At 38.2% G+C, this 26,404-nt stretch overlaps 3 protein-coding genes, 1 long non-coding RNA gene and 1 other non-coding gene across 7 annotated transcripts; 2 read left to right on the forward strand and 3 right to left on the reverse strand.

Annotated features, from left to right (window-relative positions):
* Positions 1-859: 859 nt before the first annotated feature.
* RABGGTB (Rab geranylgeranyltransferase subunit beta) lies at positions 860-9,797 on the reverse strand. The gene is made up of 9 exons (XM_027719950.2): positions 9,738-9,797; positions 9,164-9,271; positions 7,865-8,062; positions 7,137-7,242; positions 5,616-5,668; positions 5,387-5,497; positions 4,480-4,605; positions 3,693-3,842; positions 860-1,852 (listed from the first exon to the last, which is right to left on the reverse strand). Exons 1-9 carry the CDS (start codon positions 9,738-9,740, stop codon positions 1,712-1,714), a joined length of 996 nt encoding a protein of 331 aa, XP_027575751.1. The 5' UTR covers positions 9,741-9,797; the 3' UTR covers positions 860-1,711.
* Positions 8,921-9,003, reverse strand: LOC113987353. The gene has a single exon (XR_003540504.1). It is a non-coding gene; the product is annotated as a small nucleolar RNA SNORD45 (small nucleolar RNA).
* An 18-nt stretch (positions 9,798-9,815) lies between the features above and the next one.
* Positions 9,816-18,029, forward strand: LOC113987344. 3 transcript variants are annotated; one of them, XR_005562818.1, is made up of 4 exons: positions 9,816-10,055; positions 10,623-10,702; positions 12,073-13,243; positions 17,876-18,029. It is a non-coding gene; the product is annotated as an uncharacterized LOC113987344 (long non-coding RNA). The 3 variants fall into 3 exon arrangements; XR_003540502.2 differs by lacking the exon at positions 17,876-18,029 and adding an exon at positions 16,781-16,984; XR_005562817.1 differs by lacking the exon at positions 17,876-18,029 and having other exon boundaries at positions 12,073-13,926.
* ACADM (acyl-CoA dehydrogenase medium chain) lies at positions 10,112-20,950 on the reverse strand. The gene is made up of 12 exons (XM_027719951.2): positions 20,754-20,950; positions 18,482-18,581; positions 17,611-17,708; positions 17,423-17,492; positions 15,376-15,476; positions 15,209-15,289; positions 14,254-14,384; positions 13,072-13,180; positions 12,071-12,211; positions 11,898-11,993; positions 10,973-11,221; positions 10,112-10,542 (listed from the first exon to the last, which is right to left on the reverse strand). Exons 1-12 carry the CDS (start codon positions 20,775-20,777, stop codon positions 10,471-10,473), a joined length of 1,272 nt encoding a protein of 423 aa, XP_027575752.1. The 5' UTR covers positions 20,778-20,950; the 3' UTR covers positions 10,112-10,470.
* LOC113987343 lies at positions 20,264-24,806 on the forward strand. Its single transcript, XM_039379333.1, has 4 exons — positions 20,264-20,456; positions 20,570-21,092; positions 21,939-22,006; positions 23,186-24,806. Exons 1-4 carry the CDS (start codon positions 20,264-20,266, stop codon positions 23,689-23,691), a joined length of 1,290 nt encoding a protein of 429 aa, XP_039235267.1. The 3' UTR covers positions 23,692-24,806.
* Positions 24,807-26,404: the final 1,598 nt, after the last annotated feature.

Genomic DNA, 26,404 nt, shown 5'->3' on the forward strand with positions numbered 1-26,404 from the left:
TACTGCAAAGTTTCTAACTAGATAAGCTCAGAAAAAAATCTTAGCAGTATTTTTAACAAACTAGAGGTAGATGGTAACAATGCACCAAAATTACGTCTTAACATAGACACAATCAGCAATTAATTTTTTTCACAGTACATTTAATGAAAAATGTGAGTTTGTTTGTGTAAGAGAAGTTGTGATGATTCTCTTTTTAGAAATACAATACCTAAAGAATTGATGTAAAAAATGGAAGAACCTTCCTAAGAAAAGAAGTGGCACTTGCAAAGGTAACCTGGAATGAAAAAAAACTTATTTAAAAATTTTATGTTAACCTTTACAGTTAAGATAAAACCTGACTGGTGGTCTCATTCCCCTACGGTCAAAACTAAGCCTATTGTAACATTTTTCCGAATCTTGAAAAATAAATTAATTCCAGGCTTTGACCAAAGAATTCATCAAGCAACTGGGCAACCAAAAAGAGTAGAGATTTTACCTTAACTAAAAGCCTGTAGGAAGGCTTTAAAAATTCATTAGAAATACCTGAGCATTTGAATTCACTTTCTGTCTTTGAAATTCACTAGAAGTAAAAGTCTATGAAAAAGTGACTCTGTCGAGTTCAGCTTTCTCTCTACTAATACAGACAGGCTGGATGAAACTAACCAGCTGGCTCTTAAAACTGTGTTGGAAACAACTTTAGGCCTTTGTTAAGCACAATTACAGAGATTATCAAACACTTCCTCCCCTTCAAAATTACCTTTTACTGTATATTGCAACTAGACTACCATTCAGTCTCAGCCAAGATTTGTGGAATGTAAATTAAGAGGCAATTTTAGGACTTCTGTGAAGACAAAGAGGACTTCGTCCTTCAGCAAACAAGTATTTTCCATAGCTAGTTTTATTTTCAATTACACCATAATCAAATGTTGGTAATTATTGTTTTAAAAGCTACAAAAGCAGGATTTCAACCCAGCAACAAATTTAGAATCAGCTCTATATTCAATTACAAGTCACTGTCCTGTACAGACCTTCTCTAGAATACTTAATGTTAGCAACTTTCACTCTGTATACTCAAGGTATGCTGTATGTCAAATATCAGTGGAATTTTGTCTAAGGGACTCATCAATAAATGAAGACATTTATATACTTAGAAGAACCATAATTATGGTTTTACTGGTACCAATCACTATCAGAAGAAGCAGCTTGTTTCTCAGTATAGAAAACTGATGGTAAGCATGAACAGGAAGAATTAAATACACAAGTGTGTGGCATTAAGTGCATGGCTTAAGTAGGATTTTGTTGGTTGTGTTGGTTTTTTTTTTCAATCTTCTTTTAAAGTGCTCTGTGTGATCCACCATCAAAAGAGGCCTGTGTAAAGACCAGTGTTAGCATGGCTGATATCACAGTAACACAAAAATTAGGCATTCACACAATCAAGCTTTGATTTGAATATTTAAAAAAAAAAAAAGCCAAGGCCCATACATTTAGATACAGATTGGAAATGTTTCTACATCTCTTATAATATAATCAAAGAACATGTTACACTTAGATTATGAGAACCGGCCTGTTCTGATACAATTTACAAAGTGACAAAGCCCACAGCAAAGCTATTGCTTTACTTCTATAATGTAAACACATCTCAAGGAAGAATATGCTGACAGTTTCACAGATGAGATTATAAATTAGTAAAACCAAAGCAACTGGTCATATCAACCTTTTGTCTCTACAAGGCTTAGCTCACAAGCTCAGGTTGTACATTTATTCTTCGAAGGACATCTTCTGGCATACAAAAGACAGGATTGACGGCCTTAATTTGTTCTTCTCCTAATAAAGACAGTCCAGCAATTCCAAATAAGGTGTGAAATGGATCCACCTGGGAGAAAAAAGAAAATTTACATCCATTTCCAAAGTCAACCACTTTTTCACTTGTACAGAATGAAGCTTTTGTTTGCAAGAGAACTGCAAATCTCCATGGCCGGGGAAGACAACACAACCGAACAAACATTTGTGCTAACATGTGTGACAGGTGAGACAATTTCCATAGTGTGCATTTACAATAGTATGATTTACTCAGAGATGTTGTCAATTATCTGCTGCTAAGATGATTTTCAACTCTGAGTTAGACAGAAAACATTCACATATGTCCATTGACATGCAATATCACAGGGTGGCAGAAGCAAAGATAATTAGAATTTTAAAAGTAAATTTGATCATCTACAAGTACTGCTTCCATAAATCCCCCGTTTGTTCTTCAGGAACATCATAATGCTCTTTAATCATCTCCAAATACAGAGCTGTGCTATAAAATCTTGAGAGGGAAGCAGCAACCTACTTTGCTAGAAAACCTCCCCAAACTATAAATAAAACAGAAACTCCCCAAACTTGCACTCCCAAAACTACAAGATGCCCCCCCTAGAACTGCCAAACTAACAAACAACCTAAACACAAAAACCCCCAAAACAGGGTCTGTTAGGAGTGAGTGTCTGCAGTAATAAATCAACATTTCCATGGGAGTGCCAATTTCAGCAATAGAGGACAGGTAAAAATAATATGAAATGACTGCTAATATAGCATGCCAAAACCTCTCCCAAAGGTGCTCGCATTAGATACAGGTAAAAGGTTCTGCAAAGCTGCTCTTCCAGGAAGTCACGAATATTTCAATAGCTCAAGTTTAATCTCCAAGCCAGAAAAATATTTAGATTTTAAGTGTTGGACTTTTCTTTGAGAATTCTGAAAAGGGAAAATGTCCTTCTGTGAGCTCCTTAGAAATACAAAATCCTTTCCATTTTAAGAACACAAAAACTCTTTCCAAATGACAGACTAAAGAGATTTCTCCCCCAACTGGGAATAAAGTATCAGCTTGCAAGGAAAAATAAAGCACCTTATTTTTTAATGCATTTGTGGAGAATGGAGCAGACATGGACAGCTGCAATAAAAACAGCTAAGGCTTCCCCAGACCGTTAATAAATAAGCAGCCAAGTGCTCTGTAGGAATTGCAATGAGGTCTCATAATACTTTTTACTTTATGTGTTCAGCGCCCTTGAAAGATAGGAACCTTATGTGCCAGTTTACCTGGACAATCTCAATTACTTCCACTTGAAACCAGAAAGAACAGACTAGCTAAATCATAATTGCCTCTCAACCAAGCAGAAAATCTATACCACCAGCCTCTTCATACTGCTATCACAAAAGCTTCTTCCTCCCTCACCTGGCCAAATGCCAGTGAAAGAATTTATTCAGTGGCTGGGCTGGCACAGAACAAAAGTTAGCATATAGAGATTTTTGATAAAAACTTATGACTCATTTAGATCAGATAAAACCACCATTCTTTAGCTTGCATATCATTTCACAAAACAAAATAATAAACACAAAAAATCCACACATCCCAAAAAACCCACCACCAAACATTGTTTTTACAAAGATCTTCCAAGTGGTCTTGTGAGAAATGATTTGTATTTCATGTGTTATGAGAACCAAACCAGAAATTGTAGAAAATGGCAACTGACTTTAGAGGGGGATACAAGTGCAATATAGAATATCTGCTTCCCAAGTATGCCTTCAAAGGCAATTCTAACCCATTCTTTCTTCAAAGTAATTGTAATGTCTGGAAAACCTACCTGAATCATGAGTTGAGTTACACACAAACAAGAAACTTTACTTTTCCCTTTGAAACTTTCAATTATGTATATTTCATTTAGAAAAATATTATTTACCATATCTCCTGGTCTGTCAGCAAATCCACCAGTCTCCTCATCCTGGCAAGCCAAAATAAAGCAGCGCAGTTTCTCTCCATCAATCCAATGTATCCTACCAATCATCTTCAAAGATGCTAGCACCCACCATGAATAACACACATCAGGTAACTGGCAAGCAGAGAAGCAGATTAATATTTTATTTTGTTTTAAACATAACCTTGCAAATTTTACTGGTAATTCTGCAAATTACCAGGTGTGCTGTCATAATGCTGTTGCAGAGAAACAACACTTAAGAGTATCTTTGGAGTAAAAGAGAGTTTCTGGATGCAGTCTCTTTTCAGAGGACTTCCCTTTTCAGGAAGGGAAAGTCTCTTTTACAAGCCTCTTCCCTTCTTCAAGAAACAAGACCACAAGAATGTGATTTTTAAGCAGACTACACCTGTGATAGAGGCTAAAAAACCCCACAGAGAGTTTTTCAGGAGCAAATACAAAGAACTTAATATCAACTAGTTGCATTTTGGGGGGGGGAGAGAATCTGACCCAGTTTAACAGGATAATGGTTCAAGTGGTCAGTAAGACATACTTCAGTATGTGTACTTCCCTACCCTGAGGACTCAAAACAGCATAGCTAAGGACTCCATGACAAGTGTTAGTGACAAAATGAAGAATCAAAACAAAGGCTTGTGACTTATATGAAGTATTTAGTAAGCTTTTCAAAGAAGTCATGACATTTTCCAGAAGTACTTCAGCTTTAGAAAAACAATCTCTACTGAAGTTTGAACAAAGAAAAGAAGCCACCCAATACCTTCTCTGGTCGCCCGTTGAGACCTCCAGAAGGTAACTGACGTTCACAAAGCCACCAACCCAGCAGGTCAACATTCACTTGATGCAACTGGTCTGTTATAGCCAGAAATCCTGTGCAACAATAGATCTAAAATTACAGACATAAATTTTTTGTGTATGTAAAACCTAAGTATAGCTTAGCAGACTAAATGAAGAGACAGCAGCAACACTGTCACATAAACAATGCAAAATAAGCATGCAAACATTTCAACTTTTAGTTTTCCACTAGAAAAGTATGTTATTGTCAGAGTTGCTTACAGTTGCTTTATTGAGGTTGTCTTCCTTGGGAGATTCCTTAATTTGTTCCAATTATACTACTGCATTCTCTTCTCAAGTAGATTTTACTCAGCATTTTTCAGAATCCAGTCACTTGTAAAAGTGCGTCACACTAGCAACTCTAGTTGATAAGTTTTCCCATTACTGAGTTAGGTATCTCATCTTAAAACTGACTTTCCTCAAAAAAATTAAGCAAGGCTTGACGTCTCATTTTCATTTGGGTTCATGAGCTGATAAATATCAAACATATTATACAATTGACCTTTATGTCTCCTTCTAATTTGTGTCAGACACAGTGATAAATTTTGTCCACTGTCTCTACTGAAACCCACCTCAAATTCTCTAAAAATCCTCATGCTGACTATTTCAACATCTCTGCATAAAGACTGAAATACAGTCCTAAAAGTTTTTCCCTTACAGTCTTTTTTGTACCCAGACTATAACCTCTGGTGTCTTGACTCATCAGAATAAGGCATTTGGGAAACAAGAAAGGTACATCAATTGCCATCACTGATAGATGTTGTAAAGAAACATTTATAGGCAGTGTGTGATGCTTGCTAATTTAAAACATTTCCATATAAAGAAAAACTCACCTGTCCTGCATGTGATTCGGAACCTGGTCTACAACCAAATCCTCCATCAAAGTTCATACAGGACAAAACGAATTCTACTGCTTTCCCCACATCAATAGCATCCAGCTTTCCCTGCAAGTCAGAAAATAACTAATGCACTTGATATTCTACCAAACTCATTACCTACACAAACTTCAGCAGTACCAAAGAGAAGACTCTGTACTTGTGTAAGTGATGGTTTAGGACTTACCAGAAGTGCAAGAGTTGCTGCAGCACAGAAGGAGAACCTTGTATCTATTTCTCCTACAATGTGGGAGGTAGGAAATGAAATAAGATTATTTTTTAAACAAAAAGACATTTAAATCACCACTGAAAATATGGAACTAAATGTTAAAATACTAAGTTCTACACTGAACAACAAAATCAGCTAAAAACTTCCCTCATACTGTTTCAGTTTCCAGCTCATTAATTATTTCCGCAGTAATTTAAAAAATGTACGTGGCAATTCAAGTGACCTGTATGTTTACTGCACATAAAGTCAACAACTCATTTAGAACTGGACAGATATAAATCCAAATCAATTCAACTAGTGGTAATTTACAAATAACTCTAGCATTTTACAGTTTATCTGTAGTGCTCTACAAGATAATTGCAGAGCAGTGGAAATAATGCAACAATAATCAGACACAATTCTTGCTGTGCCTTAAATCCAGACAGAAGTAGAAGCCGATTCTGGTTTTAGAGCAAAACTGATTAAAGTTGCAAGTGTTCTTTTGCATATTTATACCTGGAAGCAAAACCAAAGCCACTGCACCCATAACAGAATGATTGCTCAGCAAGTCTATACCAATATAACCCTCCGAGCACAAAGTCCGAGCAATTAACACTTGGAGTCACAATTTAAAATTGAACTGTGCTGCAAACAGTCATTTTTTTGATCTAACCTATGCAAGACTTTTCTTCTTAAGAAATCCACAATCTGAAACACATAAAGCAAATGTGGTGCTGTGTCCTACATCAGGGATCACACTCCTTCAGTTGCACTGTAACTGCCTTTCAGAAGTAATGTCAGTCCATTGTGCATTCAGTACACTCCTGACAATACTTCAACAAAAAGGATGCAGCAAACTATGAACACACAGCATATCATCTACTTTTACAGTAGCATACATACACTGCTAATATCTCCCTTGGTGAATTTTACCAGAACAAGAACATGAGGGATATGCAATAGATTTTATGAAAATTTAAGTCTTCCATGGGGATAAGTATTTTTAGAGTGACTAAGTACTTATGCTAGAGCTTAAAATGCCACGTTTGTGCCTAAAGAATTTATATGCAGAAACAAAATCAGTATTAACAGAAGTCCATGAGTACAAACCCAGTTCTTCTCACTCCCATGTACTGAAAGATCCTTTCACAGCTGACATGGATAAAGATCATTGCTGTCTGCCATTAAACAGCAAATATAAAACATTTCTTATGGAAGAGCGTATCCAGTATCTTGAAGTACTGTTAAGTTAAAAATGCCCAAAAGTTTTCTTCTTTAAGAATGGGACAATTTATTCCTAATACAAGAATGGAACTAAAGTTTAGAATATTTATGAAAGGAATGAAACACAACTCTGTCCTTCACAAACCCTTCTTTTTCATAACTTGGAGAATAAAATGTTCATACACAATACATATGCAAAAAGACTATCCAAGGAAACTTAAGTTTACAGACTTACATGACAACCTAGTCACTATAGTTTAAAGATTTAAATATTACCCCATTCGTCTCCAGCAAACGATCCATCTTCTTTTTGCAAGCTCTGTATATATTCAACAATTTTATTTACATCAACAACATGGAGACTATCATATAAGATAAGAATCTAGGGGAAAAAAAAGACAAAGTAATAAGAATCTGGAGGGAAAAAAAAAGACACAGTGACAATCAAAGAGAGGCAAAAACTTTATTTCTTAACAAAAAAACCTCCCCTGGATTTATAAAAGACTTTATTTAATTGACTGTGAATACTATTTGGTAAGGTTAATTAAAATAAACTTTCTTTCACTTTAGTAGTTAACTGCTGTATTTAGCTTATCTATCTCTGTCTAAAAACTGAGAAATTCTCAAATGAAAATACAGGTAATGCACCCTAAAAAGTAAATCTGAACAAATTCCTATAAACTATGATCACAAGAAGACATGTGACCCTTTAGACATCCTAGATATGTAGACAGGGCTAACAGCATTTGTTACACTGTTAAAAAATTGGTAAAAGTATACAGTAATCATTAAATAATTGTTAAAAGTAAAACATTTCTGAATATAACAAATTTTAGGAAGTGATACAGCTAAATCCTAAAGCTGTGTTCATTAGATTTTTTTTTTAGTAAGGCACTGAAGTAATTTTTGCCCTTGGTTTCCAACAGCAACTGGTTCATAAATCTGCAATCACTAAAATCATTAATCACAAACACTTTTTTCTAAAATTACCTTGCTACACTTACCTGGACAGCACTGAGGGTATACAGAAGATGAGGATCATGACCTATGCTGGCACTTATTCCCCCACATTCATGTTGACATGATTTGATGAATGTCAGAATTTCCTCTTTGTTCATTCGGTGCAGCTGCCCCATGAGATCCATTGCTGTCAGCCCCCAGTAGACACCACTCATTCTCAAATACTCCGACATACAGTATTCCTAAGTAGTGCATTATTTTAGTTCTTGATCAGATCACCATACATACAGAGCAATGAAAATAGACTGGCTAACATTTACAAACAGTTTCTAGTAAGTCAACCATCTTCCATCCATTTACCAACAGACTATGTGTCAGTCACTCGCAGACATTCTGTGCATCCTGCACATGTGTATATGCACACACACAGAGGCACGTGCACACGTATAGATCTACACATCTACACATACTACACTCTCTTCCTCCCCTGTATTTATCTAGTTCAAAGCATCAAGCTCTACGTCAAATTGAGCACATACGAGTAGCTGGGCACCAATTCACTTCAGATCATCACTTATTATCTTGGCATTCAAACTACCCCTCAAATTGCCACCCCAACTAGTCTCAAAACATAACAAGTCTAACATTTAATGAAATTTATTTCCAAGCCAAAACTCTCACAATCTAAACTTGCACTGGAAAGTAAAATTTTATATTGAATTCTCTTACACTGATTACTTCACCCACACCACATAAAGATTAATTTCCACATGCAGTATTTTTTAAGCACAAGAATAAAACAATCATAAGCAACAGTGGTTAGAGTTCTTTTGTAAACAGTAAAGGTAACTGCAACTTTTCTCCACATAAGCAGTTGCTGACATTTTTCACCTGCTGGAAGTGGAATCCTATTGTTGTGGGCTACAACCAATCACGTATGACTATAAAATTGATGTTAGGTAAAGTGTTTATCAAGTCTAATAAGCACGAAGCAGTGCTGTGGTGGGATGCAATAAGTTGTTCCATCAAAAGAGCAACGTGCAAATGCAGCTCTACTTGTGCATTCTAGTGGATGAAGAAGCAACCGATAGCTTGTTTCTCAGGTCTCAGAGTAATTCTAGAGCTAAACTGATAATCTTCAAATTTATACTCAGATAATACATGCCAAAACTCATCACAGACCTGAAGAAATTAACAAAGATATCTTTATTTTATACTTTGGATTGCAGGGTAAAAAACTATTAGTTTGTCAGCATGCATCTCACCATTAAATGGGAGCCAATAAATAAAGGTTATTATTACTGTTAATAAATCCACAACTGTACTGAAACATTGATACCTACATAATCATCCTTCTTTGTTCCATACGAAGCTATATAATCCGCGTGTTTCTCTGAAAGTAACGTGCTTGGGGCATCGGGTTTTATTGTAACATCCTTCTGCGGTGTCCCCTGTAAAAAGCACCAACAACACGGCAGTTGCACTGTCAGGTCAAGACGTTTTAGCGCCTTGGTATAATTTAGTAAACACTGGTGACTGCGACTCTGGAAACAAACATCTCTCTGGTAATTTTGAGCCCAGGCCAGATCACTTTTCAGCCCAGTTAAATCCCTCCCTGGGACAGGCTGGGAACGAAACCTAGCAACGAAGCGGAGACAAAACACGAACTCGCCAGGAATAACCTGAAGCACTGGACGTAGGAACCCTTTCCCGGGCCCGGCGCCGAGCGCTCGGCCCGGGGCTGCCGCCCTTCGCCCCGCCAGGCCGGGCCCGGCGCTCCCGGCGCCGCTCTGGATCCGGAGGAGCGAGTGCGACCCGCGTCCCCCCGGGCGGCTCCGGCGCCACTCGCGTCCCTCCCTGGAGCCCGGCGGTCCCCGCCGGCCAGGCCAGTGTCGCCCGCAGTGCCCCCGTACCCACCATGTTCGCCGCCCGCGCCGGAAGGGGCGGGGCGGGGCCTCCGCCCGCCGCGCCTGCGCAGCCCCGGCCGCGGTCACGGCCCCGGGCCCGGGGGCGCTCAGGGGGCGCTCGCACGGCGCTCCCGGGCTTTGGAGTGCCGGGGCGCCAAAGGCCCGGTATTCTCAAGGTGATACCGTTACTGCTGGATAGTGTCTAAATCCTCAGCACAGACGCAAGGCAGGCCCGCTGCTGCTCAACTGGAAAGGCTGTTCGGCTGCTTGCTGAGCAGAGGAGAAACTGAAGTACAGCTATTAAGGTACTTCAGAAATTGTATTGTGGGTAAGTTGTCCAGTGTAAGTGATATAACAAGCAAAATGAATACAAAGCAACCACAGTTCTCTTAAAAAATATTTTATTAGAATGCAGCAGTGACTGTCAGAAATAACATTCTGATCATCTTATTTTATTGCGAGAAAACTGCATTGTGAGGTTCTCATTTCTTGCCCATTTGTATAGGAACAACAAATCATTGTGGACTTCAGCATGTTTAGAAAATACCAGCTTTGTCAGTCAGGAATAAAGTCAAGGACTGGACAGGGAAAACAGAATCAGTGCTTAATAATGGACAGAATAAAAATACGTTGAAGAAAATTTGTTCTTCTCCATTCCTTTTTAATTCTATTGAGAAACACACATCCTTTTCCATGAGAACACAGAACACTACAGCAGCGCCAGGCACACTTCATACATTTCTTTAAGCCTTAAATTTGCCGACATGTTCACGAGCTATGATCATCCTTTGAATTTGAGCAGTTCCCTCATATATCTGAAAAGAAGAATTGCAATAATGTTAAGTGATGATTTTTTAAAAGGTTTTAACAGATCTGTACTCGTAAATCTCCACAGCACTAATCCCAGGTGGATTAGGATGTGCAGGAAGACAAAAAGCAGGGAGAATTCCAGTGTGACAGAGCAATTACACTGGGGTAAGTGAAATATAAATCAAGAGACAGACTTGTTCTCTCAGGTGCTCTTATCTAAACTCAGTAGGGCTCTCATGAAAATAAACTGACAGATGATGACATTCCTCTTATTTGAGGAAGAAAATATGTAATTTCTTTAAATTTAGGGATTATTGTTTTCATTCTAAAAGCTTTTTTTTTTTTTTTAATATGCGTACATCATATTTGAAGTAAGTAGCCCTTAGTTTATATTATATAAAATCTATGCATTATCACATTCCCTCTTTTACTTACCTGGTAGATTTTAGCATCTCTCATTAGTTTTTCTACAGGATATTCAGTATTAAATCCATTTCCTCCAAAAATCTGTACTGCATCTGCAGCTACTTGGTTTGCAATGTCACCAGCAAATGCCTTTGCAATGGAAGCATAGTAGGTATTCCTGCGACCAGCATCAACTTCCCACGCAGCTCTCTGGTAGGCCATCCTAGCGAGTTCAACTTTCATGGCCATTTCAGCAAGCAAGAAAGACACTGCTTGGTGCTAGGACAGAATAAACCATGTTAATATCGCCCACTTAAAATTCTGGGACATTCAAGAAAGACATCATCTCCTAATACAGTGATTTTTTGAACAAACTCAGTAAGTTGTATGAGAGGAGTTCTACAGGCTCTCAGAATTGTGTTCAATTAGATTTTTAAGATTTTGATTCTGAAATCCCCATAGTCATAGGGATTAAATACTGAATTATGAAGTTGTTCTTTCCTATTTATGAGATTGGTATGTACCTTGCTTTTTATTTGGATTTCCTTAAAACTCGTAACCAGCACTATTGGCAATGTATTCTGTTAGTGTTAATACTATGTGTCTTGTTTCATGTACCTCATTTTTTCTTTCCTGAAAATCCCTCTTTATTAGCACTGAAGAACTTAAGTATGTCCAGCTAGTATGTAAGTTTTGATGTCTTGGGCAGAGGTTTTTTTTTCTGCTTTTACTACCATCATTGATAAATTATAAAAAATTCTGGAAGTTACCACATAGCTAAGTTTACTTACAAGGTGCTGACCTACATACATGGAAACCCCAAAATGGCAGAGATATGATATAAAAATTAAGGAAATATAAAAATCAAGGAATAACCTTTAAAAATCAGTAGCAGTACATCTGGTGTGAAAACATAAGCTTTTATTGTATTTTCTCTCTCTGCCCCCACACTTACTTCAACAATTGGTTTCCCAAACGTTTTTCTCTCCAAAGCATATCTGGTAGCCTCATCAAGGGCTCTCTTTGCTAATCCAACAGCACCAGCTGCTACCTGAATTGAATACAGCACAGAATAAAAAATCAGAAATTCCCGATGTATTTTATAACCAAGTTATTTCTGATACTTACAGGTGGTCTGGTCTTATCAAAAGCTCCCATTGCGATTTTAAAGCCAGCTCCCTCAGCTATCAACACATTTTCTTTTGGGACTCTCACATCTTCGAAGACAATACCTCTTGTATCTGAGCAGCGCTGACCCATATTCATTTCCTGAAGTGGAAATTTACAGAGGTGTTACTTGGATTATTCAAAGGTACAATATGTTTTCATTCTTTAGTTTACTCAAAACACAGAGTATGTTTTTCTTCTCCAAAACACTTAATCTAAAAATTACCATATACATGACAAATACTAGTTTTGTACTTGCAGACCAGCATACCCTTCATTTGTCTAATCTGGGCAGTTTACTTTCTCTTTATATGAAATCAGTTCAGTCTCTGTAACCAGTCTTCTCTAGTTTTCTCTAGTTCTTTCTCTACTTCAACTATATCCTTTGAGATGAAAGTGGAAAAAGAAAACAATGTAATGTGCAGGCAGTGCAGATATACTACAAGTAAATAAATAAATTAGCTTTTCAAGTTCTTAGATTCCTTTCCTAATGTTCAACATCCAGTTTTACCTAATATTAAAAATAGTACTTTTTTTTAAAGAGAGAACTGGTACTAGTATCTCTAAGGCCTCTTCTTTGACCAGCAGTAGCTAAAATTAAAGCTCACTGCCTGTGTATTTATGGTTGATATTGTCCAACTTGCTTCCTATCCTTTCAATGCATAATACTTCTCATTTATTGGTACTTGCCAGTATAATAGTTCTCAAAGAGTCTTTTGCAGCTGTTCAAAGTCATCTTACTTTGGACCATTCTGAACAACTCCTTATCTGAACTAATAACTTTAAAATTATGTTTTATGAATAGCTTCTGCATGTTGTGAAAATGAAAAGATGGTTGTAAATGAGCACATGAAAATGTGCAGTTGTGTAACAGTCTTTTCTCTTGAGTGGTACGTTTGTTTCATTACTGGTTTAGAACCAAACAATAATTCCTAACTTGTCAAATAAGAAATAGTCTTCACCTTTCTTCCAATTTGGATCCCAGGACTATCTGCTTCCACAATGAATCCAGTAAAGGCTTTGCTTGCAGGAGTTTTTGGATCTGGATCGGTACGTGCTAGCAAAAAATACCTAGTGTAAACCAAAGAAGATGGATGCAGTTTATCCTCACAGTTAACAACAAGATATATTTAGGTAATATTTTAAATGTTTTTATGCATGTTTATACCACATAATAAATTCTGAGTGTAAGTTAACAAACTATATTCCTTGCCCATTCTAAAAATAAACTGAGAGGGAGCCAGAGAGTGGAAGTCTCAAAGATTCAGTATTTAATAACATTTAATAAAATTACTTCAGATCAACATGCAAAGATTCTCTACCCTTTCCATGTATTCTAAGTCTTTATGGTATTACCAGTTTCACAAATAGTACAAAAGAAACCTATTCACAGCATGTACATAAAAATTAATGCTTAGGAAATACATTCTTGGATGTAAAATGTTATCATCTGATTTCAGATGTCTTGATTTTATTCTTCTAAGTGTAAATTGTAAATAAGTATTTATCTTAGAAATTAAACAGGTGTAAATCATATTTATGGTATTCAGTAATGTCAAAAGATACCTGGTAGATTGTCTTTGATGGATCTGCCTTCAACGATGAAGTAAATTACTAGAAAATTCAGCTTTTGGATAAATGTATAAAGTTTTTTCCACTTGAATTAAGGAAAATTTCTGTGTTGTGAATCAGTGTGATATGAGACATGATGTAAGAGGTTTATATTGTAAAAGCATGCTCCACAAACACAACAATATTTGGAATCTCTGACAGATGAAAAATGTCTTCTTTTCATAAAATAAAAAGTAACACCACAATGTAACAGTGTTTCTAGCTTCACTAGGAGTAAGAGGTGTTTCTAGTAGAGTCAGATTTAATTTTCATAGCAGCAAGATTCAAGAGGCCATTCTTGAGTGTGGAGTTGTCATGTCATCACTCATTTTCCTTTTTAGGCTGTGTGCAACACTCAAGATTGCATTTGTATTTGCTATCCTGATAAACTGGTCAGAGATTAAAACACAGTCTGCTGAAATACAATGAACATTCAGATTTATATCAGGTCTTTAAATAATTTAACTGGGGGCAGAGGGTAAAGCCACTATATAACAACAAAAACCTATGACACCAGTTAATTGTTAACATACCAGTTTGCTTTCCCCCCATTTGTGATCCACATCTTCTGACCATTAATAACATACTCATCTCCTTTCTTCTCAGCCTTTGTTTTTATACCAGCCACATCAGAGCCTGCTCCAGGCTCTGTTACACAGTAGGCCTGAAAGAAATTAAAATGTGAAATAAAAGTTCTGGTTTTAGGCAACCACAAATTAATGCAGACTATGTGCATCAAATTATCTATAAAAGGTTTAAGTGAACTGCATGGTAAAACCCAAAACGTTGCATAAACAAAAACCCCCAATAAAACCCCAAAACAACCCAACACAACCCCCCCCAGCAGCTGTCTGAGCAAGAATTCAAACATATAAGGGTTAATTTCCTTTATAAATCCATAATGATACGTAAAATTGTCTTTTAATCAAACAGAAACATTCTGTAACCCTTAAGTTATTACTTCTTCAGGCTTCAAAAATTCTGATTGGAAAGCTGAAGATCTTTAAATCTGAAAATAAGAGCACTGAGTAACATTTTATGTTTACCAAGTCCTTAATTTTAGGAGGCTTAGTTGTACAGATTTCCATACATTGTACATGACTCTTCTTTCTATGTAACGAGTACTGCTTATGTAACACTTAAGATCATAAATTCCCAGTTTCATTCCCATCCAAGTTTAGTGTCTTAAATGCCTACACCCCCTCTTGAAATGGAAATAAAAGGTAGTAATTTTTGGTAAGTGACTTAGGTTGGGGTTGATTTTCCAAGTAATATCTTCTATTTGCTTATTGCATGTATCTCATTAGATATTTGCTGTCTTTCAGTAAATGTCACTGTTTACAAATCAAAAAGGGCTAAGTTGTGTGTACATGTATGTGTTTTCTGGGGGGGGGGGAAGGCAAAAAAATGAGGAAAAAAAAGGAAAAAAAAGAAAGAAGTAATATTATTAGATTCAGGAACATTTTACAGTGTAGCAGTTATACTCACACACATGATTGGTTCCTCTGTCATTCTTCCTAAGTATTTTTTCTGCTGATGCTCATTTCCTGCAATGATAACTGGCATTTGCTGAAAGAAAATATTTAGACCATTAATCCAGGTTTTTCAAGTGCACAGACTGTAGTTTAAGGGATGTAAGAAAATACAGAGCTTACCCCTAGGGAGTTTGCTTCAATGGCAGTTTGAACCCCTGTACATCCATAGGCCAACTCCTCTGTAATAAGGCAGGCTTCAAAAGTGCCGAGGCCAAGGCCACCTACAGGTGAAACATTTCATTTACTCAAGTAGATTTAAATCATAACATATCAATATTAGTGATTTACACAACATGATTAACAAAAATGTATCCCCCTCACATACATTTGATTGTGTACCATGTTTGATTACACATTCTAACATCAGCTTTTTAAATAAAGCTTTGTCAGAAGAGTAACAGGTGATTTGAAAATTACACATCATGGTTCCAGGGTTATTGTTTGATTAATGTGGGACAAGTTGCACAAAGTGGCAAGAACGTACCACTTTAATTTTTTTATTACTGTACACTTGAGAATTAAGAGTTCCTAGGAAGCAGAGAAAGGGCTCCTGAGCCCACAGCATTTGGGAATAAAAAATTTATAAAGTGTCCATATTAGTAGATAGCCAACTCAGTAATCTGTTTCTGACAGAAGCCAACACTATGGGAAGTACATACAAATACAGTAACAACTACACTTCCTCAAAAATATTTTCCTGAGCCTTCAGGTGACTTCCTCAGTCAAAGAAATACCTCTCTTTGGTATCTTTGTTATGCTAACCCATGACAGATATTTATTACATTAATTTGTCCAGTCTCTTTTTGAATCTATTTAAATTTTACCACTAATATCCTACAGGGGCAGTAAGTTTTGCAAATTAATTACACACTGCATGTAGAACCAACACCTTTCATTTGTTTTGAAACTTTTCTCTGATGACATAATTTGATGCCTTCTAGTTATGTTGAAAGGGACAGTCAACTATGAATCCCTTTTCACACTATCCATGCACTTGACATTTTAGTAATTTCTCCTATAGAATCTGCATCTCACAGAGAAGACACAACTTTTATAATCTTTGTTCATCCTTTTAGAAACCTTTTCCATTTCCCCAATACTCTTTTGAGATGGAAGGATTTGACTATATAATGAATTAAAAAGGTAAGTGCAATTTGGATTTGGGCAGCAGCATAATTGTGCCTTCTGCATTTTTCTTCATTCTCTTAAGGGTCCCTTTTGACTTTAAATTTTATTTTGACCACTTCTGAGCATTATACTATACATTAACTATTTATGATAGTTAATGTCTTTTTTGAGAGGCAGTAACTAGTGCAGAGGATACCATTTTTCTTGCTTCTTTCCCTTCACATGTGCATCACTTTTCCTTTTTGGAATTGCATTGCCATTTTAACTGGCTCTCTATTTCAAGGTCTTCTCCTGCAGCTCTCTGCACCAGTCTCATCTTTTTTTACATTGAGTAACTTAGTATTATCAGCAAACTCTATCGCCTTTGTGTTGATCCCCTTTTTCTGTTTATTTATAGACATCCCAGACAGCACACAAGACCCAGCAAGGCTGCACTACTAATCTTTCCAATATGAAACCTGATGATTTTTAAAACTTATTTTGGAAATTCAAGTATTCTTTATCAACCAGGGATCCCTTGTTCACACACTTATTAGCTACTTCAGAGAACTCCAATGATTTTTGAGACATGACTTCCTTTAATTAAAACCCTTCTCTAGCATGTCATGCTTGTCTGTGTTACTCATATACCTAAACACTGCCAAAGCTCTGCTGTACTGCACCTAACTTAAACTGAAAAGCTGTCCTCCTGGGATAAACTCTTCAGTTGCTCCAGCCTGTGTCAGGGACTAGAACAAAACATGACCTTCTAATTTCTCTGCCTAATCAGCTGACACAGTGCACCAGGGGAACATTAGACAGCTGTAATCACGGTAGAAAAATCTGGTCATAAATTACTAAACCATAATCTGTCTAATTTGTCTCCTGATTACATCCACATCTAGTAACACTTTTATGTGTCAACCTGCCTACTGATTAAATTTAGATTATTCAAGTATGCAACTATTTATTTGATACAGAATCCATAATTACACATATAAATCTCATCTAATGTCTTCTCGTTGTTGCATTTTACAGATTAAAAAGAATGTTTACTTACCACAGCTTTCTGGTATGTGTGAATTCATAAGACCAAGTTCCCAAGCCCTTTTTATAAGTGGCACGGGATACTGAAATAGACATGGAAAAATCACGTTCTGAGTCACCACAATCAAAACTTTAAATTTTAAAGGTTAAGCTAAAAGTCTGGTTTTGTCCAATTTTTCCCTTACACTATGGTAGATTTACCTCTCCGCTTTTGTCATATTGTGCAGCAACAGGAATAATTTCTTCCACAGCAAATTTACGAGCTGTAGCTTGAAACTCCTTCTGTTCGTCAGTAAGTTCTATTTTAAAAAAAAGAAAAAAAATCACAAATTCTCTACTGTCTTTAATTTTACCTGTTGTCGAACTATGATAAAAGAGAAAATAAGAGCGTCCTTCCAGGACAACCCAAACCACCACTTTTTGGGGCTGTCCAGAAAGTGAAAAAACTGTTTCCTCTTCTTCCTAGGAGAAAACCTCCATTGTTCTCTCATCTGCAACCTACAATGCACTTGCTTGCATCTGATGAAATTATCCACAAAATATTGAAAATGAAGAGGACTGTGTAACATAAAATGTATTACCAAAAGAAACAAGAAAAATGCTGTGTTAATTAAATAGAGACAGAGGTCATCCAGAGATCCTGACTCTTCAGTTTCAAACACCTAGCTCTGACCTACTAAATTTGCTTTATGTATATAATATGCCAAACTGAGGATGAATTTTCTTTCTTACATTTCTTTATAATGAAGTTCAACTATGACTATATTTAGGTACCTTAACACTGCAAACAACAATATGAGATAATTATTCAAAGCTAAGACACTTTGGCAATAAAAAAAGGAGAGACATGAATTAAAAAAAGAAGAAACTCTTAAAAACACTACACACATACCTGCCTTGCCTGAGCTGAGGACAAAAGTAATTTTGGTTTTCAAACTTTTTTATTAATAGAAATCTATTTAGGATAAACACCATTTTAAGTTCATGGTGAAGTGCAATATAGGATATTATTCTTTTTAAATCTGCAATTTGTCCATAATTGCTATATTTCTTTAACAACTGTACTACTTACCAAAGCTAAAGCCAGCTCCAGGTTTGCCTATATGTAAGTTTTGAGCAGGTTTACTAGAATGTGACCTCCATCCATGTCCTGCAATGGTTTGAAGCACTTGCTAAAGAAGAAAAGAACATAAGGTGTAAGATCTTTACAGCTCAAGTCTCCTAAAGCTACTTACCTGCCTGCAGCACAACTTTTAATGTAGACTCCCTCTCTAGAAACAGTATCAGATCAAATATAATTTACTACAGTGATAAAAGAATTATTGGCTGGCTTGTGTTTTGCTCCTGTGACACTCTGCCAGGATTCTCAGGCTTTAACAGCCCCGAGGGCGGGTGAGCTGCCCTATACATTTTTAACTATTGTGCATTTGATTATTTTAAAATAGTTAAGCATGATTAAAATTTATGTTCACAGAGACATAGCAATATATATTTCTTTCATTTATACACACACACATCAAACTTGTTTTTCTGGCCCTCTGCTGAATATCCTATCTACCCATTAGCAAAAAACACCCTACCTATTAACCAATATATCAGAATATTCTGATAATGTCCCAGACTCATCTCTGCTTTCTTTTATAAGCTGGTGCCATGGACACTTGGTGATTATTGTTATTATACTCCAGATGGGAGAGAACAACACAGCAGATTATCTGAAGTTTATTTTCCTTCCTAATACTAATCACAAATTTATTCTTTTTCATTGTAAATACTTTCTTTGCTTTTTGAAGTTTAGTACCCACAAATATTGTTGTTACAGCTGCTTTCAGAATGTCTTAATATTGTGCAAAAACATGTCCAAATTTAATTTTAAAAGGTTGGTTTACTCTCTTCAAGAGTTATAAATCTCTGAAATGTTTAGAAATTAGTGAAAAATATGTAATTGGATAAATTTTTAGGAAGACCCGAATTAATACTACAAAACCAAAAAATTAGCCTAAACACTAAGAAAAGGCTTGTTCTTGATTTTCTTATGTGAAAATGTAGAAAATTTTTTTAAAAGTGTGATCAGACCAATCACTTATTTCATAACATTTAAAAAAATTAATTAATGATAGTAATGCAAAAGAATACCACAGAAATTTTACTAGGAACTCTACAAGACAAGGACTACAGGTTACTTTGGAAAAACTCCGCAATCCCACCAAACACTGAAATACGAATAGGTGGGATATACAGCTGGAAGTTGCATGACTGATCAAGTGACAAAGTATCAGGGTTTCCTACATGTAAGAATTTGTATGATTATCTGTCTACTTAGTCAACCTTCCTATTGCTTGACTCTGAGGAACAGTTACATTCAGTGACAAACTACTGCTAGGGATGCTTAGATGCAATTCCTACTGCATTTCCTTGCACTTTTGCAGGAACTGTGAGAATCACAAATATGATTGTCAACGTGGTAAAACTAACACTGGAATAATGTGCTGTCAGGAAAAGGGTATGACAAGACTATGCATGGAAGTGATGCAATCTTTATTACCTTAATGCCAAAAGAACTATGGAACCTGTTTGACAAGATGCACATTACAGAAAATGACAGAACAAGCTAAGGGTCACCAACCTTGATCCTCCCTCACATATCTCAGAATAAAAATGAAGAGTTGCCAAGAGCAGTTTGTTGCTGGGGTAACGTGTCAGGTAATATGCGAGTTTTGAATACTTTTTATTTTCTACTTTGAAGCTGTGGGATTATTGGTGGTTCAATATAGGAGAAAGTTTGTACTTCAGAAAACCAACTATTATACATCACACATATTTAAAAAAAATAGCATAGGTAGTACAGCTAAGTATGCTAAAGGATAAAATACCCCGAACTATAACCCCCGGTGTTTTGAAGCCGTCACCCCCGGTACGTGGGAGGTGCCAGACATACACAGGGCTTTTCCAAAGACTGGGCACGGTGCGGCCTTTGGCCCATGAGAAGCCCCAGGGCTGTGCAGCAACTCCGCCGAGAACAGCCGATGGCAACACCCACTCGGACCGTGAGGATTACGGCCATAAACTCTCGGATAATACTGCGAGGCAGGAAAAGCAACACAGCAGAGGGGTCGCAGCCTCGCCGGTTCTGCCCTCCGGGCTGCCCCTGTGCCCGCAGCTGTCCCGGCGGCGGAACCCGGGCTGGCCCCGCCGCTTCCGTCCTTCGCCCTCCCTCGGCCCGCGGCCCTTCCCTGCCGCCCGGGACCCCGCCCGCCGGCGCCGGCAGCGCCTCGGTCCGGCCCGGCCGCCTCTTCTCTCCGGACCTCGTGTCCTCCGAGCGCTCACTCGGGCCGGACACTCACCCGGGTCGCCCTCAGCGCAGCCATCTCGGCGGGGTTCCGGCGGCTCCGGCGGGGCGGGGCTCGGGAGGCCGGGGCGGTGCCGCGCGGGCCGCCCGCCGAGCCGGGGGAGGCCGGGCCCGGGCCGGACCGCCCCGCTGACGGGGAGAACGGGCACTGCTCCGTCCTGCGGCCGGCCCGGCTCGGGGGCGAGGAGGGAGCGAGCGGCCCACCCGCACCAACACGGGCAGGGTCTGTGTTTCACTTTCTGAGGCCGAAAGGAAGGCGGCCCCAGGCTCGGCCGCTTTGCTGTCTGTGTGCCGAGTCTCGCGGACTGGCTCCAAGCACCTACATCATCCACCTGTTAGCAGAAGAGCTCCTGTGAGCTGTTTTACTGTAATTTGCGCCTCAGGGAATCATAAACTCATGTTTTGGAGGTGTATCAGGAATAGGGTGACTGATAACCCCAGCTGACTGATAAGGATGTTATACACTAAGTGTATTTACTAGCTGCCGGAAGTGATTTAAATACTACAGTGCTCAGAAATTAGATATTATTTCTAGATGCCTTTGAGATTAGGATCCATAGCCCTTTAGTAGGTAAATAAGCTCTTTTTTGCACTGAGGTGAAGAGACAGCTTGGAATGGAGTTGAGGACATCCCTAAGGCAGGGAGGCTGAATAAATCAGTACGCTGAGGGAATGGTGACATCAGGAAGTAATGAATACTGTTGGGTTTATAGAGTGAAATGGTTGTATAGACCTGATAAACATTTTAAGGGGTTTTACTTCAGGCTTGACAGAGTGCCCCCTATTAAGTGGTTGGAACACATTGGATGCACTCCTCCTAGATCATGTCTTCCAGTAAATTTAATCCAAAAATCAATTCATGTGCTTTGAAATATCTCTGTGAATCCAGTGAGGCACACTAAGTGGGGACAACTGGGAAACTCACCTCAGAACTACACTCCTGATCTGAACTGAACTGCTCATGTAGACAGAGTCTGGGAAGGTTGTTGTCTGAAACTGTCCAGTTGAGGAAATTGAGTCAGGAATACACGGTAATATTTGCCATTTTCAAGGTTTACCTTACACTAGAAGCATCTTTGCATATGAAATTTGCTACTTGCCTCTGAAGACAGATGTCTGTACTTTCTGGAAGCAAGCTTTCGTATTAAAAAGCCACTTAACTATCTGTGATCTCTTGCAGTGTTGTAGAGATTAAAGAATGGAAGTTCCAGAAAAAGGAAGGAAAGAATGCATGGAGCCAAGACAAAGGTATTCAGGGACACCTCTGCTAAATTACAGGAGCATCTGGGGTAAGGTACAAGAACCAACTGCTCATTAAGGTCACTGTTTAACGCAGCTTGCCCTTATGAAGCTACACCCTTGCTCACCTTCCCCCACTCCTTCAAACTATTTTCTCACTGCCTCTCTTTACATCTCCTTGGATAAATGAATGAGAACTTTTTTGGCAATGTGTTGTCAACATAATTTTCACCAAGCCAGTCTGGAGAGGAAAATTCAAAGCCCAGGTGGTCCATGTCTACTAAGATTTTAGGAACAGAGGGGTATGAAAGATGGCAAGGTTATCTGTCAAAGCCTAAACCAGTTGAACTGTGAGGTTCAAAATTATTTACATAAGGAGTGACAATAGATAGAAGTTTCTGTAAGGTGTATTTTTGGCATTTTTCACAGCAGCAAGAAATACAGTATCTGTCTTTCTTTTTTATTTTCTCAAACACCACTGTGTCACATTTCTTATTTAGTATTCCTCTGATCACATTTACTACACTAAAAATTGTATACTGCACAGTTTATTGCTTTATTAACCTAGAAGACTCTCTTATATACTAACCAGCAGAATGCATGTTGCTTATTGCTGATGTGTATAAATCAGCAAGTAAACACAGTAAGATTATTACATTACAAAGTGCATCTCATTGTCATGGTTTAGGAATGCTACTCTCCCACCGAAACCATGCACCACTCCCTCCTCTCCCTTCCCCTTCCCCTGTGGATGGAGAGGAGAATTGGAGGCACAAAAGGTAAAGATCGTGGACTGAGATAAGAACAATTTACTGGAAACAGCAATGACATAAGAAAACAAACAGCAACAATATTAATGACAAAAGTGTACAAGAAAGAGGAGAGTGATTCACATGCAAGTGCTCACCAAAGAGCCTGCCTGATCCAGCCACACCATCCCAACCAGAAGAAACCCCTGAACCTCATTTCCTCCTTCCCCCCACCCCAGCGGTCATGGCCCTCTTGGCTACTGCAAACATTAACACTGTCCTGGCTGGAACCAGAAGGCTCATCCCTTAAAGTTAGCATCTGTATTCTAGGGTGAAGCGTTATGTTTTATTACTAATTATGACTGGTTTACAGGTTGTTTTTTTTAAATTGCTAACAACGAACAGTAATTTACCATTTGTTAATGAACCTTCCTTTTAGAAATGAAAAGCAACTTGAATTTTCTGTGGTGCTCTAGAGTGTGGAGGGCCTGTGGGGTGATGCAGCAAGCATCAAGCTGGACCAGCCAGGAAGTCGGCACTCCTGAGGCAGGGAAGAGGCTGGGATCTGGGCAGGTTTGCTGGGCAAATGTGCATGTGCTTGGGCATCCAAGGAGTCTCGTGCATGTGCCTGCACTAGTCATCTTTTGTCTCTGCCAGCACAAGAGGAGGAGAGGATGTGGCTGCCTGTGCTCTGTTCTGGAGCTGAGGGTGGGTCTGTGTGGAGGTGCTGTTGTAGGTGCCTTGTCACTGGCACTGCGCGTGGCCGAGTCAGCGTCCCCTGTGTGTGTCTCTAGGACATGTGCTCAGCTGCACGACTGGCTGGGCCTGCACATGGGAAGGTGGCAGCCCTGTCCCCCTGCCTGGGCAGGGACCCTGCATCCCCGGCTCCAGCATCCCTGGGCTCCAGCAGCTGGGCAGGAGGGGTCCTGGAGCTGCAAGAAGTGACAGACCCTCCTAACACCCTCTGACATTTTTTAGCCATAAAAGGACTTTTTCTTTTCCCTCTATGGTGGCTTATTTTATTCAAAACTTTTTGATGAGGAACCTTCTGGAATGTTTTCAGAAATCCAAATAACCTGAAGATCAGCTGTATTCCCTCATTTTTGTGTCTGCCAACTCCTTGGGAGGTCTCCAATGGATCTGCAGTTTTCTGGATTTTCATCAGAAGTCTTTTCAAAAATGTTGAAAATGTTTATCACCTTCAAGTCTATATATGCATACAAGGCTTAAAGAAAATACTGGCTCTACATATTCTCTTCCTCCTCTTGGCCTTTAAAAAAAAGGAATTCTTTTTAGCATCTACACTTTTTGCAAATTAATGCTTAAACTCTTTTTTGGTCTGCCTTCCTGTGCTTTCACACTTAACCTGCCAAAGTTTGTGATCCTTTATAATTTAGTAATTTGAACACAACTTTAATCTATCAAAATATTCCTCCTTGTTTGTAGCTACTGTCCTTTTTATTCTATATAGTCATGCTGACTTCCTTTTGCCATTTCTCAGGCCCTTCTGAGAAACATGAATATACAAAGATGATGGGCTGTCTCTGAAAGTGGTCTCCTTACATAACCTTCTATGTATCTGAATAACTGTTTTGTAGTTTTTAGCACTAGTCTAACCTTCTGTATTCTTTTTAGCAAGTTTTCTATTTTAGTTTAGTGGATTTTTAAGTTATTCCTTGGTTCTGGTAGTTAGAACCAAGTCAAAAGTTACTTCCTCTCCTGCAGAATTCTACATTAACTTCTTATTGTTAACAATAATTTTATGTTGTTCTATAAAGCCTAATGAAAAGAAAGAAAGAAAAAAAAAAAACTTTGCTAGAGTGCATGTGAGTATTTTTTTGTTGCCAGAACTTGGAAGTGCTGTGTAAGCAAAACCTTATCTCTGGTTGTTAGTCATAGCCCTACATCTCTCTATCTCTCTCTCTATCATCTGTCTATCTATCTGTCTATTTCAATCTATCTTCTGTTAAATACAACATATGCTTTAGGATATATATAGAGCATATATGTTAAATATAACATACGTTAAATACAATATATAATAAATAATATAAATACTATAATATAGAGACTGTATAATATATGCACAATAATATAGACACAATTAAGTCATTGTATATGCTGTGTATTACATATAATGTATATACTGTATATCTAGTATGTGATATCTCTGATATCTGATATATTTATTTGTAGAACAGGCTATACAAACTCTATTACCTATGGTTTTTTTACTGTTGAGATTCCAATGTTTATTCTTGACCATAGGCTATGTATAGATACATCCCTCTGCACAAGGGGAACAGAAGAACATGGAGCTGTAGAACAATACTGAAGCTTCCCTGAGAATGCTACATCAGCTCTGACTAGCAACTCTGGTCATGCCCTGCTGCCTTTAGGTTGCTATGCCTTATCTGAACGAGCCAGAAGGCATTAACAAACCTCCTTCCTTCTTACAAAGCTGTCCTATGCTGCTTTTCTCATGTTTGACTCAGTCTTAGACACAAGAAGTTCTTTCTTCTATAGGTGAGATTGTCTGAATTGTTCTCCTCATCATCATCACTGAGATGAAATTAGGATTTCTTCTTAGATAGTGAAGTGTGTCATCCATTTTCCATGAGGTGGAAACACACATCTTAGGTAGCTAGGCTAAGTATGTGGCTTAAGAGGATAGGGGGACTAGGTTAAGAAAGAACTCTCATTAAATTTGCAAACCACCAGCAGTGCACAGAATCTTAAATCTCTACCCAGGTAATATTCTGATGAACTGGGATGACTAGATGAAGCAAGTACTCATTTTAAAATATAAAAAAAAATTCTATTTCAAAGTATAAACTCTCACAATTTAAGGAGGAGGAGGGGGAAGAAGAGTACTTCCTTTATTAGCAGATGAAACTGCAGATGTGAAATTCAGTAATTATTAGAGCAATTGGCCTGGGCTGAGACCTCTGGAAGGATGGATAAAGTGCTACATATGCCTGATTTAGTTTTCTTGTAACTTGCCAAGGCAGTGAGCACTGCAAGACCTGATGATATACTGACTTTGTAGGAGGCACATACCCTCACTAACGCATATATGATTGGTTTACGTTTCAATACAAGCATAGCAGCAACCTCCATGGTCTGTGCACGTTAATTTACTCATAAATAAAAGAATCGTGCTTTTGAGGGTCTTAAGCCAACTTTTGAAAGGGTACCTTTATTTGCAAGCCTTGGAAAGTAACTTTTTCTCAAACTGCTCATATCTGAAAATGTAAATGATGGCCTAGAGGTGCACCTCTGTCATTTCAGAATACTGTTATGTGTAATAATACAATATGTTACAATATGTTACAGTAATAATACAAAATGTTACCTGTGTTTTACTTAGTGACAACAGACTAATGGCAACGTGACATCTGAATACAGTGTCCTTTGCTGTAGTAATGATTTGTGCTGTCAAAACTGTGAAAGAAACTCAGCAATCAGACTAATTGCTCCTAAGTGGCTATTACCCCACTCAGATAAAACAAAGGGAGGTGGATGTCAACTGAAGGAAAGTTTACGACCAGAAATCTGTATTTGACAGGACTGAAACTGTTTTCTGACTGAGCCATGAAAATGCCCCCAGCCCGAAACAACACGTTTCCCCCCGCCGGGAGGCAGACGCGCGGCTGTC

This window comes from Pipra filicauda, unplaced genomic scaffold, assembly GCF_003945595.2.
Source record: "Pipra filicauda isolate LSUMZ 115617 unplaced genomic scaffold, ASM394559v2 scaffold164_size1636381_pilon, whole genome shotgun sequence".
Classification (NCBI taxonomy): domain Eukaryota; kingdom Metazoa; phylum Chordata; class Aves; order Passeriformes; family Pipridae; genus Pipra; species Pipra filicauda.